The sequence below is a fragment of the Myodes glareolus genome, chromosome 16 (assembly GCF_982192425.1).
Source record: "Myodes glareolus chromosome 16, mMyoGla1.1, whole genome shotgun sequence".
NCBI classification, from domain to species: Eukaryota; Metazoa; Chordata; class Mammalia; order Rodentia; family Cricetidae; genus Myodes; species Myodes glareolus.
In genome coordinates, this window is record NC_142041.1 from 29,427,557 (window position 1) to 29,449,149 (window position 21,593).

Below are 21,593 nucleotides of genomic sequence, written 5' to 3' on the forward strand. Positions count from 1 at the left end.
CATCATCACAGACAGTGGTGGGAGAAACTGGGAGTAAAGAGACAGAGCCAAGAGGCAGAGGTGGAGCAGCCACAGATACCACTGGCCTGAAGGAGAGGCAGGAAGAATAAGGAAGTCAGAGTAGGCTGGGACTGGCAAGGGTGGGAAACCCTGGGACAGTGAAAGTGTAAGACAGCCACCCCAGAGTGTAGTGCCCATTGTACTGCACACACAGTAGCTGGAACATGGCCCAGGAAGTGATGGCTGAGTGCTGGGCATGCAGCTCTACAGCAGGAAACCGTGAAAGCATTCCACAACGACTGCTTTGAAAATTTGCTTGGTTCCTAACCAGAGAAGCCTACCTGAGTTATTTAGGGACACCACAAATGTGTCCTGCATTCCTGAGACACCAGGTACAGGATACCCTAGGCCACGCTCCTCCCCACCATAGAACACCACTCACCATGGCTTCTCTGTCTATCAACCTATATACATCAGGCTGCAGGAGATAGGTGGTTTTCTCTATGATGTCAACATATCTCTTCAATACGACCTTTAGCTAGAGAGGAGAAGGCATCCCTGTGAGCAACTCTCAGGAAAAAGAAAGCCGCCCCACAAACCCTTCTAAAGAAAGGAGCCTATGTGCAGCCCACTTGCCTTGTCGGCTCGAGAGACCTCCAGTGCCAACAGCTCTTGATCTAACTCCTTAATTTCCTGCTTCTGCTGCGTGAATCTCTCAGCCACCTTCTCCCACAGTTCCAGTAGTGTCTGCACAGGGGAACTGGGTCAGCCCAGGAGCTCCTAGAGAGGTAGGAAGGTCAGGTACAGCCACCAGGAACCCCTACCTCAATAGTGTAGTTCTCAAGGTCCGGTTCACTTTCGACTTTTTTGAAGAGCTGGTCAACATCCTCATTGGACTGGGACATCTTTTTCAAAAGAAGCTTCCCTTTCTCCAGGATGAGAGGTTCCATCTCCTGCAACAGACCAGGAGGCTGAGGGTTAGGGTATTAACATCCCAGATAGAAAGTGGTCCTCCCTGTAATGGGGGAGGTGCCAGGCCCCATCATGACTCAAGAAGGATTATTTAGACCTGGGGAGTCAAAGCTTGATGAGGAACTCGTACCCAGAGGACCAGGGCACCCTGCAGGATACCAGGCACAGTGCCTGTGTGGCATATGCTGCCACTTGACTCTCCCCCTCAGCAGCTGAAGGAGGGGCTGCCATCAGACCAGTCTGTCGGCTCCCAAAGAAACTCAAGACAAATGCCTAACTGTGGCACCTTGGTGTGGGACAATTCTGTATTCTGTCAATTACATTTTAAATAAATGCTGATTGGCCAGTAGCCAGGCAGGAAGTATAGGCAGGACAACCAGACAGGAAGTAAAGGTGGGTCAATGAGAACAGGAGAATTCTGGGAAGGAGAAAGCCCATTCCTCTCCAGTCCTGTCCAGACAGTGAAGAAGGAAGATGTGACCTGCCCCCACTGAAAAAGGTACTGAACCATGTGGCTAACATATAAAATAATAATGGGCTAATATAAGTTATAAGAGTTAACAAGAAGTCTGAGCTAATGGGTCAATCAGTTTATATCTAATGTAGACCTCTGTGTGATTTCTTTGGGACTTACTGGCTGTGGGAACTGGGCAGGACAGAAACCCCAACAAGCAGGCCCTCATGTTACACACCTCTTATTGTACCAAAGTGTCCACTCGGTCTCTAGACTCCCTCAGTACCTGTGGCTCTTCTCAATACTTCTTGCCATGCCCCATCCCACCCTTCTCCAGGCCTGGGCTTCACTTCCCTTCCCTCACTTCTCTTTCCTACAGAACCTTGCCATTATGGCTGCCTCCCCTCTTGGTATTCCTTTCTTGGCTCCCTCTCTTGGTCCTTTCTCCTCTTTGCTTTCTCTTCTCTTTCTGTCTCTCTCACTCCCCTCCCTTCCTCTCATGACCCTGTTCAGTCTGGACCCTTCCAGATGCCTCTGGCTGTACCCTCCTTCATATCTACAATAAAACCCTTCTCCTCAACTGTGCCTAGGAGTGGCCACGCCCTCATTTCATTGAGAGCCCGAAACTGGTATTCAACAGTCAATAAAGGAGTAAACAATAGTTTACTTTGGATATAAAAACCAAGGCTGATGGCAGTGAAGACGCAGTGACGGTAGAGTTGGCATCTAGTTGGGACATAATGATGACAAGACTGGAGTCTGCCCTTAGTGCTGTGGACACACAGCCAGTTCTTGGGATTCAAGACAGGGAGTCGGAGAGGAAAGAACTGAGAGATGCAGGCTCGCGTCTCAGAGAGGAGCGTGGAAGGAATAAACGATCTCATTTAGGAACCTTCCAGGTCCCAGTGTAGTTAGAGATGAAGTCTGGAGAGAGACAGGAGTCAAGGGTGGGGAAATATGGAAGAATCTGTGGTGGTTTGAATGCCCCCCAGAGCCTCAGGCATTCGAACAATTGATCTCCACTTGGTGGCGCTGTTTGTGGAGGTTTAGGAGATGTGGCCTTGTTGGAGGAAGTGTGTCACTGAACACAGGCACTGAGACCCTACTTCCTGCTTGCTCTCTCAGCTTTGTGCTTGCGTTTCCTGCCACTTGCCGCCTGCCATGCTTCCTCACTGTAATGGAGTCATCCATCTGGAACCATAAATCATCTTGGTCATTTGTTTTATCACAGCAGCAGTAAAGTAACTAATACAGACCCCAAACGTGCCAAACTGTCTGGGCTGCATCCTTAGATACCTCTACCTCTCCATCGGCAGGACTGGCAGCCAGTCAAAGGCTGCGCTTTGGAGCCAGACGAACGTAGTTCGGATTTGGCCCCTTTCGTACCTGTTCTGGTAAGACTCTGGGTCTCTTTGCAAGATGAGGAAAGAGTCTCTAACTTACTTACGGGGATTCTCTGAGAGTGAAGGGAGCCTACACTTAGGATATTCCTGTAACAAGCCCCTTGAACATGTCCTCTGTGATTCCATCTATGCCTTTGTTTTGGTGTGACATCGAGGGCCACCCAGGGAGAGAAGAGGAGAAGGGAGATTGGGGACAATGAAATCACACCTCCCCACCCAGGGAAAGCCACAAGAACAGAGGAGAGGGGAGCAGGGCCTCACCACCCCAATCTGCTCAATCTCCTCCTGAAAGCTGGCCAGTGCACTCAGGTACTTCTTCTTCTTGAATTCTTCTTGCCCTTGGAGGATGATGGAGCTCCTCTTCTCAGAAACTGCAGGGCCACAACAGAGCCGATGAGCCTGCCAGCAGAGAACAGAGCTCCCAGGGAAGCCCGCGTGGCAGAGAGCCGCAGCATGCAGGCCTGGGTTCGGAAAGCAGACCCCAAAGCCAGGCCAGCAAGGCAGAGACTTAAGGAAAAGATGAGGAAGACCTTGAGTGCTACAGGAAACAAGGTTCAGACTCACAGGCGAGGGTGAGGATGGAGATATAGCGTAGCGGTTGAGCACCTGCCTACAGGCTTGAGGGCCTGGGTTCAACCCCTTGTACCACAAATAAGTAAACAGACAGCTACTGGGGCAAAATTCCCAAATGGTGCCTACAGAATGATAGTGATTTTGGTTTTCCTTAAAACAGTTTCAGCCAAGGGGCTGGAGAGATGGCTCAGAGGTTAAAAGCATTGCCTGCTCTTCCAAAGGTCCTGAGTTCAATTCCCAGCAACCACATGGTGACTCACAACCATCTGATATGAGGCCTGGTGCCCTCTTCTGGACTGAAGAAAAAAATACTGTATACATAATAAGCAAATAAATAAATTAAAAAACAAACAAACAAATAAAAAAATAGTTTCAGCCAAGTGTGGATGGCGCATACCTGAAAAAAAAAAAAAGACAAGAAGATCTGAAACTTTGGGCCAGCCTAGCCTATTTAGTGGAACTGTGTCAAAAACAAACAAAACAACAAAAAAAGTTTTATGACAAATACACAGGCTTTTTGATTCATGGGAGTTCAGCTCTGGTGAAATCATTATGAAGAGAAACTATTACAAGCTGAAAATACATTTAATTATACCTAATCTAGTGAGCATCAAAGCTTCAAAGCTTAGTCCGGTTCACCATGCGGAATGCTTCCATTACTCTACAGTCGAGCAAAGATCACCTAATACAAGCCTGTTTGTGTCAGAATGTTGACTAGCTGAGCTGAAATCTGTATTGAAAGTGAAAAAGAGAATAGCTTATGGGTATGCTTGTGCGCTACTGTGAGGTCGACATAAGGCAAGAGAAAGCCAGGAATCATGACATGCACCTTTAATCCCAGCACTCGGGAGGCAGAGGCAGGTGATTCTCTGAGAGTTCCAGGCCAGCCTGATCAGCATAGGGAGTACCAGTACAGCCAGAACTACATAACAAGGAGACCCAGTCTCAAACAAAACAAATCAAAACAAGCAAGCAAGAAGGAAATACAGTAAGGTGAGCCATTGTTAGCCAGAGAGGGACCATTTGCAACAATGTTAGCCAACACTAGCATTTGCTTACCATATGGTAGCCTCCTATTGCACCCAAGGACCAACCCAGGAAACTGAGGTTGTGATGTTACTCGCCTTCTGTAATGTGCACACCCCGGCTTGGTAGCTAAAGAACTAAGTCACAGGCGGCTGAGCAGGATGTGAGCCTGAACCCTCAGCCTCGAGCCGAGCCGTATTACCTGCTCTGTTTACCCGGAAAGCTGGAAGCTGGCTGCCACCTGGGGTAGCGGGGCTGGGGCTCTCAGCAGAAGGGCATGATTGCCAACAGGCAGTTGTACCTTCTGTTTTTCTAATCATGAAGACACAGGACACCCACATGTGGATAATGTTAAGCTAGGCATATAGTGAGAAGTGAAAACATGGCTTGAGAAGCCGCATCACACCCAGCAGTGAGCTCTGTCCTTCCTAGGAATCGCCCACCGTGCAGCAGCCACTGGCTGTCGCTCCTGGGGGGAGTTCCCAGAAGACATCCTCTGGGAAACTGGACAGAGGACCCCAGTGAGGGCAGCAGGAGCCCCTGAAAGGGAACCACAGCAGACCCTGCCATCTGGAAACTTCCCTGCCTGGGACAGGCCTGGGGCTGAAGGGCAGGAGGCTCACCAATGTTGTCCATGAGGCCCTGCACCTCTCGGACAGCAATCATGTCCTCCGTCTCACGCATCTTTTCCCTCCTGGCTTGTTCCTTTTCCCTGAGGAAACAAGTGGGAAAGAGTTAGCCCTGACCCCACCCCCACCCAGGACAGCACGGGCATTGGCAGCCGCCCAGGCTGCCTCCTATTCCAGAGGGCCCTGGAGGAAATGTCCAGGCTCCCAACCAGTGCTGCTGACTCCAACCAAGCACAGTCACTGAGGGTCTCTGGATGGAGAGTTAGGTGCCTGCTTCAGACACAGGCTGTAAATCCATTACCTGGCCAGTATGGGTCAGGAGCTGGGACCATTGGAAACTAAGGATCACAAAGGTAAACTCAGCATGCATCCTTGTTTGGTCCTCCAGCAGGCCAGCTGTGGTCGTTTGAATGAGAATGGTCCCCAGAGGCTCATATATTTGAATGTTTGGTGGAATCGTTTGGGAAGGACTAGGAGGTATGTATGACCTTACTGGAGGAAGTGTGTCACTGGAGAATACGTGTTGAGGTTTCAAAAGTCTATGCCATTCTCAGTTAGTGCTCCCCCACCTCTCCTTTCTCTCTCTCTCTCCTCTCTCTTTCATGCTTGTGGCTCAGATGGAAGCTCTCAGCTACTGCCCAGCACCATGCCTGCCTGCTGCCATGCTCTCCGCCATGATGGCCTTGGACTCTAACCCTCCAGAACTGTAACCAAGACATCATTCTATGAGGCAGCTGGAGCAAGCCCATTTTCTGGGAAGGGCATGTAGAGCCATTGTCTGAAACAGACCTGGGCTCTCAGAGCCGCTCTGTGACACCAAGGCCCTCATAGGGTTGGATCTAGGTGGGATGAGCTGAGATCTCTCAGTAAACAAACTCAGCTGGGAACGGGGGGGATGGGAGCATGGAGGGACACTAGCAGGGAAGACTGTGACATCCAGTCTGGAATAAAGTCTACAAGCACCAGACAGAGACACCCCAAGGCCCCAGGCGAGCAGGATTTTCCAGCTGTCCCCTAATGAGTCCCACAGCTGGGATAAGACTACAGGTCTAGACTGCAGCGTGAGCAGGGTACTTCAGATGTTATTTCAAATGTCGCTGGCCCAAAGCAGCTCCAGATGAGCCCACAGGATAATGAAGTCTGCTGTCAACTCTGGTTTTTCAACCCCTTGCGCCCCAGAATTTGAGGAGTTGGTTTATATAGTGGAGATCGAACTCCCCCTGCCCAACCCATCCACACTGTACACTGGCCTCCCCCATCCTGAGGAGAATGGGCATATATATTCACTGGCTGTTTACTATTTGGCATGGAATTCTCAAGCACTTGCTCAGGGGCCTTGAGGAAAATGGGCACTGTAGCTCTGATATCATCCTCCAGTCCTAGCTGGCCTCTGCCAACCCTGGAGGAACTGCCCAACAGCCTGAGCGGGCATGAGAACTCTGTCTCACAGAGAGAGACAGAGAAAGGGTAGGGACAGTCAGGAGCACAGCTAGAGTTGACAGAAGTACCCAGGAGATCTCAGCAAAATCAGTTGGGTCGACAAGGGATGTAGGCTGTTGATGAAGGAGAGGGTCTTCCAGGCAGGCACAGGCTGAAGGCAGGGGAGCAGGAGCTGTGGCAGGGGAGCAGGGGCTGAGGCAGGGGAACAGGGGCTGAGGCAGAGGAACAGGGGCTGAGGCAGATTCCTCTTTCAGTAGAGCAAGAGGCCCTGGAGTTGATAGTTGAGGGCTCCCAGGGACTGGGGAGGGAGAAGGCTGAAAGGGCTGGTACAAGGGGACTAGGCTATACCTTGTTCACTTCCCAGGCTGTAGAAATCCCAGGAGAGCAGGTGGGCCCAGTTATGCCTCCCTTACGTGTAAATAGAGGAGTGTGTGTGTGTGTGTGTGTGTGTGTGTGTGTGTGTGTGCAGCAGGGAAACTCCAGATGTGGAATTTGCAACCCCAGTCATTCAACCAGGTTACAAACACATCTTAGTTCCTGACCAGGCTGCAGGAACTGTGCCCTTGTTCTGTGTCTAAGTGTGTTGGGCTTGTCTGTCTTTCTGTCTGTCTGTCCCCAAAAGCCAGCAAAGCAGCAGACCATTCCCTTGCATGGGAGTAACATTCACATAATTCTGTCCTGCAGGAACCAAAACCTCCTGCTGGGGCTGTGTGTGCATTTAAAGTGATAGGTGATTTTAGGCCGAGCCCAAGGTAAGAGGGACTCCTCAAGAGACTCAGGAAGATGTCAGAAGTCCCTAGGCCTTGGTGAGAACAGGTTGGCTCAGATGGGGCTCAAGACCCTGAAAAGGCCAGAGTCACAGTTGGGTTGTCACACAGCCTTCCAGGAGAGTAAGGAGGTGCCCAGACAAGCCGTTTGGTCTTCTTTAGGGTATTGTGCAGGGCACCACATCCAGAGAAGGTTAGCCTCAAGTGAGGATCTGGGTGAGCAATGCCTATTCTCAGTAAGGTAGAAAGGGACTGAGGGCCAGAGGTCATCCTGGGAAGTCAAAGACCAGCGTAGGGCAGAGACCTGAACCAACACGGGGTCCCCTCCCTTCCCCATTTGAGTGAAAGGCAAGCAGAGAGGCCTGACTTCCAGTCCCAAGTCTCAGGCTGAGGTGCTTAGTGGAAGCCTGCTTCCTGTCACCTTCTCCCAAGAAGCTGGGAGACCCTGTTCTCTCGTCTCCCCCAGTGGAGGGCTGAGTTTAAGCTCAGCAGACAGAGATGACATGCTGAGGAGTCTCCAGTTTAACTTCTGAAGGTGAGCGATCACCAGGAATGGCTGGTCTCCCTGTCCCATCTGATCTGGCCCCTCCCACCCCGTCTTAAGGAATGGAACTTATACTGCAGTGGTTCTCAGCCTTCCTAATGCCGTGCCCCTTTAATACAGTTCCTCATGTTGTGGTGACCCCCAGCCAACCATAACATTATTACTGTTGCTACTTCATAACTGTAACGTTGCTGTCATGAATTGTAATGTAAATAGCTGATATGTGACCCCGGAAAGGGGTCGCGACCCACAGATTGAAAAACATGGCTTTACTGTCTACTCAGTGAGAGACCTTCACTAGTCACCCAATTTGTCACTAGGCCCAAAGGGTTCTTCCAACTAAAGATCCTCCTCTCCCATCCCCCATACCAGCCACCACCTAGATTGCAAGGATGTCGGTATAGCATCTTCTTTAGCCCTCTAACACTTAAAAAAAAAATCCTTTTGGTGTGTTCTTGGATTTAGTTTGCAAGAATTTTATTGAGAATTTTTGCATAAGGGATCTTGCTCTGTAATTTTCTTATTTTGATGGCTCTTTGTGTAGTATGGTTGTTAAGATAATAGTGGCATGATAAAAAGAACTAGGAAATGTTCCTTTATTTCTGTTTTGCAGAATAATCTGAGGAGTATTGACATTAGTTCTTCTCTGAAGGAATCGATGAGATGAAGCATTGATTCTTTGAGAAAGTCAACAAGACTTAATTAACCAAAACTAACCAAAATACAGAGAGAGAGATGACTCAAATTAACAAAATTAGAGAGGAAAGGGGGGCATTGCAAAAGACACCAAGGAAATTCAGAGAATCGTAAGGACATACTTTTAAAACTGTTTACCACCAAACTGAGAAATCAAAAAGAAATGGATGAATTTCCAAAATATAAATCTAGGTGAAATAAGCAATTAAAATTTTAGTGAAATAGAAGCAGTGATTAAAAATCTTCCAACCTACAAAGGGTCAGAGGCAAATCTGCAGAATTCTACTTCCAACCACTTCCTGTATGTTGGGAGCTATAGACTCCTGGCCCCTTGACTTTCTTGCCTCAGACCCTTTGCCTGCTGGAGTGAACTGAGCAAAACAACTTGTTTGCCTGTGCCTGCAGCTGCTCTGAGCATGAGACCCTAATGACTGGGGAGTGGGTTCTGGTGAGGCTGCAGCTGGAAGATCCTGAGAGCTGGGACGTGGCTATCAGTTAAGGACTCCTATATAAGCTGCCCCCCGAGCACAATAAAATTTGGCACTCTTGTATCAAGGATGACCTGTGTCCTCGTGTCTCTGTCCATCTGTCTGTGTGTGTATGTGATTTTAAGTCTCCAGGCCAGTTCCTGGCTCACGCAACCTGTCCTGTGGTGCAGGTGCTACAGGAACATTGTTTTTTACAGGTGGAGGTCCTGGTGAGATGGGGAACTAAGGGAACGCTGAGAGATCGCCCATAATTATATAGAAAAGAGGCATTCTTGGCACTCTTGTCTCGAGGATGTTCCCATGTCCGTGTCTCTCTCTGTCTGCCTCTGTACATGTGTTTTTAAATCTCCAGACCCCGTTCCCGAGGCTCGCGTACCAACCTGTAGCGACATGGGCACTACAGCATAGTACAGTAGAGCGCAGAGCAGACATTGTGCTTTGCCCCTGTAGGTCTCTTCTCCTTTCTGCACAGACTGCCCAGGGGACCTCAGAAATGCAAATCGCCTCTGCTCCTGCCCTCTCTCTAGACCACGGGCCTCAGTCTTCTGCAGTGAGTCAAGACCCTCCTTCTCAGAGCTTTATATCCTCACTGTCCCCCCCCCCCCCCCCCAGCCTCCTGTCTCTGCTTCTCAGCGGCAGCTCCTCCTCCCTAGGGAGCTTCCCGGACTCTGCCCTCTTCCCACTTATGAGGAAACGTGGCTGTTCACTATTGTTGAGGAATCACATTCCATAAGAGTTTGATCCCTGTACCGAGACGCTGGCCCTAGGGACCCCATCAGAACTACCGAGGGAGGAGAAAAGCACCTTTTCAAGCAGATGTGGCTACCTCCCTGTTTCGGAGGAGGTACTCGAGACTCCGTTCCTATCTGCCACACGTCTTGAGTCTTCGAATGAGGACCTGCAGTGTGCTGGAGAGCAAGACTTACCTGTAGAGAACTGGGTTTTCCGTGACCCAGTCATTGGGGAGGCTGTGCACCCACTTCCTCTGCCGAGGGGTCATTGTTTCCCCTTCATGGAAGGCCGCCTTCTTCATCATGGGTGTCTTGACATTCTTTGGAGTCCCAGAATGCTCTGCAGCCCGCTTCCTGGTGGCTGCCAGAGCTTGAACCAGCTGTACCTGAGTGTGTGGAAGATGGGAGCTAGAGTCTGGTGAGAGTCTCAGATGCCCAAGCCCTTCACGATTACGTGCCCGTCTGAGAAGGACATGTAGGTAGCTGCCACACAGAAGATGCTTCGCACAAAGCCTTCAACGCCACACCCACCCACCTCAGAAGATCTCCTTCTCTTTTATAGACATGGGCTATTTCAAGGAAAAAGTAGGTAAAGAACTTTGAATGAAGATCCAGATTTAGTCTATACAACCATTTTTGTAGTCATAAGAAAATGGAAGAAAAAAAAAAACCAGAACTTTCCAGTTATAGGAGACTGGCTAAGTAAAATTTCTTTGATGAAATATTAGGACCTTATTAAAAACAGAAATTATAACAAATGTCATATGACCAGGGAATCGTTATGAGACAGTGTGTAATTGAACATATCAGTTAAAGCCTAAATCATGGGGCTGGAGAGATAGCTCCGCAACAGCATTTGCTGTTCTTACAGAGGACCAGAGTTCCATTTTCAGCACCCTCTTGGAGGCTGACAGCCACCCGTAACTCCAGCGCCCCCTGCTGGCCTCCATCAGCACCAGACACGCATACACACTAAGTCAAAACACTCAAATTCAAATCTTTTCTTAAAGCGTAAATTAAATATCATAGGCAGGGGGCACTCTGGATACTGCCAGATCTACTGTCCCTTTCAATACATTAAAAAACCCACCTTCTTGCAAAGGAAAAACAAAACTACAACTCAAATTATAGGTTTTGAATTTTAAAACATGGAAGAACAGCATGCTAAAGGTTAAGAATAATAACTCACTTATAGAGAGCAAAATCATGTGAGCAATTGAAGTCTTCTGTTTTCTCGATGTTTTCACCATTTCTAAAGGTTATACAGACGGCATGATTTATGGCTCAAATTAGGAATGAAAATCCTACTTAAATAAGCAGTATACTAGGCTTGAGGCTTGTGGATTTCTTTTAAGGTCTCACTGGTCTGCAAGGAACATTCAGGAAGACACAGTAATCTTTACAATAGACATGGCCAATGAAACCAATAACTCTGCAAGTCAAGTCCTCAATGGAGGGGACCACAAGGCTCAGGGAGGTGTGTGAATATCCCAGTTGTTTATTATTATTGTTATTATTATTATTATTGTTGTTGTTGTTGTTGTTGTTTTGAGACAGGATATCTCTATTATGTAGCCTTGGTGTCCTAAAACTTGCTAGTACATCAGTCTGGCTTTGAGCTCACAGATTCACACCTGCCTCTGTCTCCCAAGTGCTGGGACTAAAGCCATGTGCCATTATGCCCAGCAAGACCCACTTTTTAAACAGAAAAATATGAATTTCTTTTATGCTCATCAAAAGATCTAGGCAAAGAATGGTTAATTCAGATTGATTCTGGATAATTTTGATTAAAATTTTTTGAAATTAAGTTTTTAATCTTAATGAATTTCCTCATGTAATACACAATAGCATTTATTTTTAAAAATCAAAGTAATGTCAAAGCTCTCCTTTTTAAAATTTGGACCTTATGGGGGAAGATCTGTGTTGTGAAATATTATTTTAAGATGTGTTACAATTGTTGTGAAACATTTGTTTGATAAGGCAAAGATGTGTTGCATTTGTTTAACTCTGAAGTTGTGTTACTCTGCCTGTCTAAAACACCTGATTGGGAGGGTTGGAGAGATGGCTCAGCGGTTAAGAGCATTGCCTGTTCTTCCAAAGGTCCTGAGTTCAATTCCCGGCAACCACATGATGGCTCACAACCATCTGAAATGAGGTCTGGTGCCCTCCTCTGGCCTGCAGGCGTACATGCAGACAGAATTATTGTATACATAATAAATAAGTAAATATTAAAAAAATAAAAAAACACCCGGTTGATCTAAAAACACAAAAGCTAAATGGCAAATAGCAAGGCAGGAGAAAGGATAGGCGGGTAGAGAGAATAAATTGAGGAAGCAATTGGAAAGGAAGTGATCGAGGAATACGATAGAGGAGGGGGACTCCAGGGACAGCCACTGCACAGCAAGCCACGGAGTAGGAAGTAAAGAAAGGTGTATAGAAACAGAGAAAGGTAAAAACGCAGAGACAAAAGATAGGCAGGATAATTTAAGGAAAAACTGACAAGAAACAAGGCAAGCTAAGGTCAGGCATTTTGTGGGGGCCCACGTGTGACTCAGTTTCCATCTGGAGTCATAAATGACTCAAAGAAGTCATTTTAGTTCAAGCTTCCCTGCTCTGCTTTTTCCAGGAACCTTGAGGGCTGTGAGTGACATCTGTGTCAGCTCATACGTAGAGCATGTTTGCCCAGATGAAAGAGCATATCTTTTCTATTAAGATGTGGGCGAGTGTATGTCAGCCAGAAGCACTACCCATTAGAGATTAGAAGCTGCTTAGCTGAATGAGATAGTGCACCTGCTTGAGCTTCCTCCCAAGGACAGTGCAGGGAGGTGGTTCACTGACTGTCAGTAAAAGATAAATAGAAATTGAATCTTAGACGGCAAATCTCACAGAACAAAGAGAATTAGAAGGGAGCAGGAAAGTTACAACGGAGCAGAGGGAAGGGGAGCGGTGGGCCGCAGGAAGCCTACCTCCGCGTGGAAGATCTGCTGGTAGACTTTTCCATTTTCTACCTGGGACATTTTCCCCACTGGCGACATCTTGGCTGCTGGCCGGATTCCCCTTCGTCCTGGAAACGAGCCTGGGACTTGATCTTAGTGTCTGTCCACTCCGAGATGCTTGCGGGGACCGCGGACCCTAAAACAGCACTAGATCCCACAGGACATCCTGGGAAACTTAAATTTCAAAGAAAACAAGAAAGGAGGTGGAAGGAGAGGGAGAGAAAGAAAGACCGAGATAAGAGGAAACGAACTTCTTCAGATAAGCAGGGCGTAAATCCCACAGGCAGTTTCTGGAAAGAACAGGATTATTGTCTGCGTGCCACTGGAGCTCTTATGGGAACAGGCAATGGCCTAAGATGTCAGATGGAACAGGAACCCCAACCACATCCTCTGGGAGAAACGGGGAGTGGCGGGAGGGGAAGGATTTGCTTCCGTATGCGTCCTGCCCTCCCTCCTAGTTGCTCAGTCAACCCGTTGCCCTCCAAGCCCAGCGATCTGGAAAGGCCCTGATCTAAGGTTGGCGGCTCCAGTACCTGAAGCTCAGATTAGCCAAGACCACTACCAGCAACAGCAGCAAGACGCCAGCGGTCTCCTAGGCGACGCGATGGGCGGAGCTGGTCCTGCCCACACTTCCCCTCTTCCGGAGCTGGGTCTCTTCGCAACCACAGCGACCCACGTGGAGTACTAAAACTCAATTACGACTTCCAATCTTGGGCTCTTGGAGCACCCTTATATGTTCCCAAAGCTAGTGGGAGATCAGAGAGTCCGCGCAGGTCTTGACTGTTGTGGTCAAGGAATCTTCGTTGTTTCGGTCAAAACAACCTGGGGGGGGGGGGGGGTACCACAAGGTGGTCCTCGACTGTAAGAATCTGAAAGAGAATAAATCTTTTCCCAATACAAAAGAGGTTGGCGGGCTCAGAAGTCAAGGCTCGAGACCTGCCTGGCCGCCTGGCCGGAAGGAGTTTCTCCTGTTCTGTGGGCGGCTCTGGTCTTTTCCAGAGAAGCCTACGGTGGCAGGGGTCCAGGAACAGACCAGCTGGCAAGTCTTTCCCCAAGGTGACTTTCCCAGAGTGAGTGATCTTCCGCAGCTGGCAGCAGTATCAGAAACGCGAAGTGTTGACTAGACCACGCTAGTCTCATTCTTCGACGCAGGTGAATGAGGAAACAGTGAATACAAAACCCTGTAATCCTCTTTCTTTGATACAGGTGAAATAAAATAAAGATTGGATTCATGTCAGCTGAAAAAAAAGTGTGTAGGTGACCCGGGGAAGGGATGAAAAACATGATTTTTATGAGTTTGTTTGTTTATTAGTTTTGAATCTTTGAGACAGGGTTTATGTAACAGCCCTGGCTATCCTGGAACTCACTTTGTAGATCAGGTTGGCCCAGACTCACAGAGAACCGCCTGTCTCTGCTTCCCGAATGCTGGGTTTAAAGGCGTGTGCCATCACTATCCAGCGAAAAGCTTATTTTTAAAAACACGACATTTTATTCAGACTCTGGTTGGTTAATTGTTGTTGTCTTTACAGTTCCAGTTCTTTTTCTCATCGGCTGCTGGCTTGAGTTGCAGACAACAGAAGACTGCCCCCGCTCTAGTTCTGAGCAGCTATGGCTTCCCAGGAGCAGTCATTAAAAACCTCCCAACTAAAGACAATCCCAGTACAGATGGAACCGCCGGTGGATTTTACCTTTGTAGAAGAACCAGTATCAATCTTTTCATCAGATGAGTCCATCAAACAGAAAAGTAAAGAACTTTGATAACCTTTTTATGAAGCTAGTATTATCTTGATTCCAAAACCAGGCAAAGAAGCAACAACAACAACAAAAAAGAAATGGCAGATCAATCTCCCCAATGAACGTAGGTCCAAAAGTTCTCAAGAAAATACTTGCAAACAGGATTCAAGACTACATCAAAAGGATCACCAAAATCAAGTTGGCTGTACTCCAGAGATACCAGGACAGCTCAATCTAAGTAAATCGATAATTGTTATAAATTACATAAATGGATTTAAAGGTAGAAATCACAGGTTCATCTCAATTGTAGAAAACACCTTTGGCAAGATCCAATATCCCTTCATATTTTCTAAGTGTCTTCCCAATTCCTTTCTTTGATGTTTTAATGTTTGCATTATAGTGTTCTTTCCGGTTTTTTAGCTCTTTTCATGTTCCAAGGTACTTTTTCCTTTTCTTCTTCTTTTTTCTGTGTTTCTTTTAGTGGAATCCTGCCTGTCTTCTGTCTTAGTATGTTTGTCATTGTTATATAGCAGGGTACTGACTTCAGTGTTAATTTTGTATCCTGCCACTTTGCTGAAAGTATTCATGTAGTGAGCTTTTGTTTGTGTTTTAACATATAAATCTTGCCTGAAGATCAGAGTGCAGAGCTAAGCCCCTAGAGGCCAGAGAGTGGTGGTGCATGCCTTTAATCCCAGCACAAGAGAGGTAGAGACAGGAGTGATAGGGTTGGGTGGAGAGAGGAAAAATAAGGCAGGAGGAGACAGGAGCTCAGATGCAGTCTGAGGTTTGGTGGAGACAGATAGGTCTGGAGATGCAGTCTGAGGACAGACTTTCCCCTTTGATCTGAGCATTTGTAGAGGTAAAGGAACTCTCTAATCTTCAACATTAATCCCTATATCTTACTCGGGTTTTTATTATTAAGACCAACTAGAATTCATGCTACATATTCATCGCTTCTAAGAGTTTTCTGGTAGATTCTGCTAATTGCCCCTCTTCCAGAGAATGGCCACACCCATCCTCTGGAGGTGGCACAAACGGGACTCATGGAGTTATATTTTCTAAAAACTAAAAAGACATTGTGCTGATAGTATTTATTGCCAACTTAACACAACTTAGTCTTCTGGGAAGAGGAATCCACTATTAAGGGGTTGCCCAAACCAGATTGACCTGGGGCTATGTCTCAGGGGCACTGCTGGTTGATGATCCCAGCCCACTGTGGGCAGTGCACCCGCTGCTTAAAGTTCTGGGTGGTATACAAAAGAAGGTTGAGCATGAGACAGAAGGGGCAAGCCAGCGAGCTGTGTTCCTCCATGGACTCTGCTTCAGTTTCTGCCTACGGGTTCCTGTCCTCCTCGAGTTCCTACCCTGATTCCCACAGTGGTATACTTTGACCTGGAAATGTAATCAGAAATAAACCCTTTCTTTCCTAAGTTACTTTGATCTGAATGTTCTATCACAGCAACAGAATGGCGGCAGGAGCAGACATGAAGGCAGGAGGGAGGGGTGTGTTGGGAAGTGTCTGGGAGAAAAGGAAAGTGGGGTGGGTACAATCAAGACACAGATGTACATACACGAAACTGTCAAAGATTAAATGAAAATATATTTAAAAGAATCTTTCTCACCATGAAAAGAATGTGCTTACAGTTCATTTCTGATAGTATTTTATTATTAGAAATATATCCCATTTTATTTATTTTCAACGTATAGTAGGTGTTTTCCGTTTCAGTTTGGAGCTGCGTCCTTGCTTGGCTCCAGGGACTCAAGCTGACTGCGAACATAAGGGAATTTTAAAAAAATGATAGACAGCCCAACACACGGACAGACAGCTGTGTGGTTGTCTGAGCGCTCAGATGGAGAAACTACAACACCCAGAAGCTCGGCTTGTTTGTTACATAGAGCTGCATGTGGACAGACAAAGAGGCAGAGTTTATGGTATACATCTGGATCAAGGAGACAGGTTAGGTAAACCCCGTAGGAGCAGTCTCTGTAGGAGAGCAGACTTCAGGCTGCAAATCTCTGGAGGGAGAATGCTGTGGTGGACATTGCCTCCCCACACTGTCAGTATTTGAACTCAGTCCTCCAAGAAGGGTTTCTCAAACCCTCTGAGCCTGAGGCTGTGGGGTGGGGTCCTATTTCAACAACACTAACTCAGTCAGGACTTCACTCACTCAGAGCTGACTCCATTCTCCACAGTTTGGGAGTATATCCAAATCGCTGCTCTGACCATTCTTCTGTACGGTGAGCATATACAGCCATCTCTACTTGTCATGTAATTAATATTAAAATTTCTGGGTCATAGAGTATAGCGTGTGCATCTTAGGAAATACTACCAAAGGTCCCGAAAGTGCTAACAGTTCACACACACACACACACACACACACACACACACACGCACACACACACACACCCCTAGTGATCTGTATCCTCACCCATACTTGGTAGTGTCATCAGACTTTCTTCTAGCTCTTACGTGGTGGTGTAACACCATGGTTTTAATTTGCATTTTTCTGATGTGTAACAATATATGTTCACAGACTTACACACACACACACACACACACACACATCTTTCTGTGACATGAGTTCTGTATTAGTTCCCTGTTACTGCAACAAAATGTCTGAAATATTGAATGTATGATAAGGTTTATTTGGACTCATGGTTTTGGAGGCTGCAGTCTATGATTCTCCTTAGAAGCCCATTGATCTTGGCTTCTAAGGAGAATATCATGGTAGGAATAACTAGTGAACAAAAATACTCATTCCATTAGCTAAGAACCATAGAGACTAGGGTCCTATGATATCCTTCAAGCTCATGCCTCTGGTAGCTTAAGGACCTCCTACTATGCGCCATTCCAAAAGGTCCCACTGCTCTGCATGGTGCCGTCCCAGGGACCAAGGCCTTAAAAGTACATGGGCCTTTGGCAGACACTGCCTACACTCAAGCCATAGAGACAACCAAATTTGGATCTTTGCTTTTGAGAGTTTAGAGTGTCAGACACAAGCTTAAAGCTGTCTGTGTGCTCTGAATAATTTTATTCTCAAGACAATACCCGGAGTGGGGGTGCTGCCCCCTTTTGTAGTTACAGGTAGTTGTGAATAGAGGAAGACGAAGTCATTCAGCCAGAGACGTAAACGTGATGTGTGTGTGTGTGTGTGTTTTCTCTCTTTTTTCAGCTTCTAGAAGCAAACTGCCAAAGAGCTGTTGCAGAGACTCAGCTAAAAGAGACAACCCTGACACATGCACCAACCGGGCCAAGTGTGCACATCAACCAGGCTCAAGCGCTCTAGACGCTGGGTTCTCACAGCACTTGCTCTAGTTCCTGAGGCACTACCAGCAGTCAGACTGTACCTGTCCTGGGTTAATTTTTGGGTAAGTGCTGGGCTCTGCATAAGGACAATGCCCATGCCTCACAGCGTGACACTTGTAGCTTCTGAATAAGCTTCCCCATCTTTCAGCACCTGCACCCCATGTGCTACACGGACGTCATCATCAAATGCCTTGGGTCTCCTGCTCACATAGCAGATGGCCCAGCCTTGGAGCAGAAGTCGGTAGCCCAATCAGCAATCCGAGCAGGTCGGCAGGATCTGTGCGAACTCTTGGGAACCATGTCCTGATTTTGATTTTCTAAGCATGGCGAGCCTGGGGTTGTTGATCAGTGTCTGTAGCAGGAGCCACCTCGTTCGGGCCCTGGCTGAGAATCGGGGACCTAGGACAGAATCAGACAGAGAGAGGGGTGGGGATGGGGTGTAGACTCTGCAGTTAACCTACAGTGCAAAAGGAGCGTTAGGAGGCATTGGATCAGGACTCCCCGGAAATGAGGGGGAGAAGTGTGGGTTATTCCACAGGCCTGCCGGGGATGTTTGTGAGGATATCTGAGCCCTTAAGGGGCAGGAGGAACTCAGAGCACTTTCTGTAAGCAATGAGGCAGAGTAATCAAACCTGAGCTCCATTTTTTAAATGGCATCTGCCAACGGCCTGAGACGTATGTCGGCATGCCAAGGCAATGGGGTACAGACAACTGTGCAAGCAGACCTGGGTCTCAGTTCTGGGGTAAGCAGGTGAGCTAGACTGCAGGACAAGGTCATACAGCTTGACTGATGGGAGCCCGGCCTAAAGGGATGCAGAGGAGGGGGAGCAATAAGGGGATCGGACCTCTTGGGGGTCCCAGGGAGCCCAGTGGGTATTCATTTTCCTCTCTGAACTCAGTGCAGGTTCAAACAGGAGACACTACCTGCTGATTGGTTCAGGTAGCAGTATTTCAGGGTCTTCTGCAGCTTCCGGTCCCTGTGGCTTGTGACCAGGATGTGGCAAAAGCTGACCAGGACAGGGTTGGTGTGATAGTGGTCCACAAAGAGCATGCCAACCCACGCATTGAAGCCTGAAACCCGGGTGAAAGGAGGTCAGGCCGGGCCACACTCCCATCAGTGCCCGGTTTGTACTTTTTATGGCCCGAGTTCTTACAGAGAATCTCCAGAGCCCATGTAAAAATCTGGACGGATTCTTGAAGAGAGTATTCTACTCTGTGCCTTTGCAGGGAACTCGAAGCCTGAAGGGGCTGAGAGCAGCCAAGGGAAGGCAGAGGTGTCCGTGCAGATCTTAAACAGCCAAGGGAATGAGTGACCAGGGCTGGGAGCTCTAATTTTACTTCCTCAAGAATGGCTTTGATTTTAGAGTATATTAAACCAGACACTTTCTTCACTAAATGTTCAAATGACAATGCTAATAATTCTGAGATTTGTTCTCATCTCCAATCTATGTGGAAAGTTTGACTCCTCGGTCTCACATCTCAATGGCCTGTGGGATGGGCAGGGTTAAAGAACCTTGCATTCCCTCTGACCATCAGAATACACATTTCTTGTGTGTGCTCACATGTATACGTGAAAGAAGAGGTCTTTCCCTGGGACCTGGTGCTCACGGTAGACTGAGCTGTCTGTCCAGTCAACCCTAAGGATCCTCTTGCCTCCACATCCCCAGTACTGTGATTACAAACAGATCACACCTTGCATGGCTTTTTGCATGGGTTATTGCGATCAAACTCAGGTCCTCACACGTGTACAGTAGGCCCTTTAACGACAGAGCCATCTCCCCAACCCAGAACGCCCGTTTCTATTACTTGGCCTTATGACCTCTACCAGAAGACACGTTCTAAGCCTGTGAAGGTGTGAACTCACACCCATTTTTCCACAAAGATGTGAGGCCAACGATTCCCCGATGGAGGTGACCAGTAGGACTGCCACTCACCCATGTCTGCGCCCTCATAGCCGCTCTGCATGATGGTCCTGTCGATCCGGGCAATCAGCCAGGTGCCCAGGAGGCAGCTGATAAGCAGCCTGGAGAGGCAGGCGCCCAGGCCCAGGAGCACATTGTAGAAAAACAGGAAGTAGTTGAAGTTGTGGAACGCTCTCCTGCAGACAGAAACAGGCACGGGGTAGCCCCTCGGTCAGGCAAGGTAACGAGACAGTCTGCTCTGGCTGCGTTCAGACCAGGCGCTAAATTCTGCAACACTGTTTCCTAAGCTTACGATCTCCTGCTGGATCACAAGTGGAGCTGAGTGCCCAGCTCACAGTGCTGGAGGGTGGTGTGGTCCCTGAGGGGGCGTGGGGAGCACAAAGCACAGAGCAGGATGCGTGCTACTTGCTTTGTGTGACCTTCGGATTCTTGCATAAGGCTTCTTCGAGGACTAGAAATACCATGGGGTACTGCTGGCTCAAGGGTTGCAACAATGCCAGGGTCCACTTTTGTCACTGCATAGGACCTAGCCCAGCCAGAGGACCTGGTCCTCCAGAGGAAATGTCTCAAAGGACCACCTGACCACAAACTGCATCCTGGATGTCACAGACCCCTCTGACAGAGGACTTATTGGTCTTGTCACTAGGTGTCCCTTGGTGTTCCCACTGTGTAAGGACCTTATATGGTGGACATTTGGGGAGCTCACTATTGCCACAGGGGAACTCACTATTCTCCCAGCGCTCCAGTTTGTGTCCTATGGTTTCTATCCACGGTGTGGTAGCTGTCAGCGGTCCCAGTTTCTCCTCTTCACAGGCAGGAAATCTGCTGCTGATGGGCTCGCCTGCTCACCTCTTCTCCTGCCTCTCCCCTTCTTCCCTCTTATCCTGCCTCTCCCCTCCTCCCTACCTCTCCCATCTGCCTCTTCTTTAGATCACTCAGGAAGCCTTGTCCCTTACCCACGTGCCAGTCCTCTCTGGTAATCTATGAAGTTCTCAGAGGCGGTGAGTAGGGATAGCTATCTCTTTGTTGCCAGTGCTAAGGTTGCCTCCATGAATGAATAAATGAATGAATGAATGAATGAATGAATGAGAGTTTCATTACTTTACTGTGCTGTCCATATTTTACATGTTTCACCCTTAAAACACTTCTTTAAGGAACACAAAATAACTTATAAATGGGGAAGCTGAAGTTCACGTATTTAGTGAGGTCAGACAAAGTCACACGGCTCTCCTACTACTAGAAAAGGCAACTCTGAATTCCAGGGCATGTGACCCCAGAGTCTCCCCCTATGTACAGTGTCATAGTCTCTCACGGAATTCAGAGCCCTCCAGAATCTGTGCACCACTAGGCAGCAGGTGGAAGCAACAGCAGCAGCCTTATGTGTCCCCCTCCCTCCTCCACCCTCACCTGTTGTTGAGAGCCAGGGGCTTCTGCGTGTCAGCTGTGCCCAGCTTGGGCTGCAGGAAGAAGCTGCCAGCGATCCACACCTGCAGGATCATGAGACCCACGACTATGGAGAGGGTGAGGCTGAAACACAAGGCAGGTTCACCCTGAGGTGATCTGTTCTACTGTTCCAGACCCTTCTCTGATATACAGTGGGGGGGGGGGGGGAGAGGGAAAGAGAGAGAGAGAGAGAGAGAGAGAGAGAGACAGAGACAGAGACAGAGACAGAGACAGATGGATAGGTAGGTAGGTAGGTAGGTAGGTAGGTAGGTAGGTAGATAGATAGCACCCAGAGGAGCAAGTACTCGACAATCAGCCTTCCACTGTCTCCAGAGAGCTGAGTAAGGCACTAGGAAGGGTGGGAATTCTACACTGGGCAACACAACATACCAGATAGCTTATCCATGGTTCCTGCCCCTTCCTGCCTGATGTCCCACCTCTTACTCATCCCCCTACAGCTTATTTCCG

General features: G+C 48.0%; 2 protein-coding genes and 1 long non-coding RNA gene across 5 annotated transcripts in view; 1 reads left to right on the plus strand and 2 right to left on the minus strand.

The window, feature by feature from the left end:
• The window catches only part of Ccdc180 (coiled-coil domain containing 180), a 60,987-nt gene extending 47,500 nt beyond the window's left edge, over positions 1 to 13,487 (minus strand). The window contains exons 1-8 of the mRNA XM_048420515.3: positions 13,253 to 13,487; positions 12,690 to 12,893; positions 9,919 to 10,109; positions 5,052 to 5,140; positions 3,091 to 3,200; positions 825 to 953; positions 637 to 747; positions 443 to 538 (exon numbers count right to left, since the gene is read on the minus strand). Coding sequence (XP_048276472.1) covers positions 443 to 538; positions 637 to 747; positions 825 to 953; positions 3,091 to 3,200; positions 5,052 to 5,140; positions 9,919 to 10,109; positions 12,690 to 12,758 — 795 coding nt within the window. The 5' untranslated portion in view covers positions 12,759 to 12,893; positions 13,253 to 13,487. The remainder of the gene's footprint in view (positions 1 to 442; positions 539 to 636; positions 748 to 824; positions 954 to 3,090; positions 3,201 to 5,051; positions 5,141 to 9,918; positions 10,110 to 12,689; positions 12,894 to 13,252) is intronic.
• On the plus strand, positions 13,359 to 15,883 carry LOC146891439 (uncharacterized). Its single transcript, XR_014997309.2, has 2 exons — positions 13,359 to 13,871; positions 14,249 to 15,883. It is a non-coding gene; the product is annotated as an uncharacterized LOC146891439 (long non-coding RNA).
• Positions 15,884 to 16,035: 152 nt separating this feature from the next.
• The window catches only part of LOC125390931 (stimulated by retinoic acid gene 6 protein-like), a 40,876-nt gene continuing 35,318 nt past the window's right edge, over positions 16,036 to 21,593 (minus strand). For all 3 annotated transcript variants that reach the window (XM_087897146.1, XM_087897145.1, XM_087897147.1), the window contains 4 exons: positions 21,090 to 21,209; positions 19,695 to 19,858; positions 18,685 to 18,831; positions 16,036 to 18,159 (listed from right to left, as the gene is read on the minus strand). In XM_087897146.1, the coding sequence (XP_087753272.1) occupies positions 18,011 to 18,159; positions 18,685 to 18,831; positions 19,695 to 19,858; positions 21,090 to 21,209 (580 nt within the window). In that variant the 3' untranslated portion in view covers positions 16,036 to 18,010. The remainder of the gene's footprint in view (positions 18,160 to 18,684; positions 18,832 to 19,694; positions 19,859 to 21,089; positions 21,210 to 21,593) is intronic.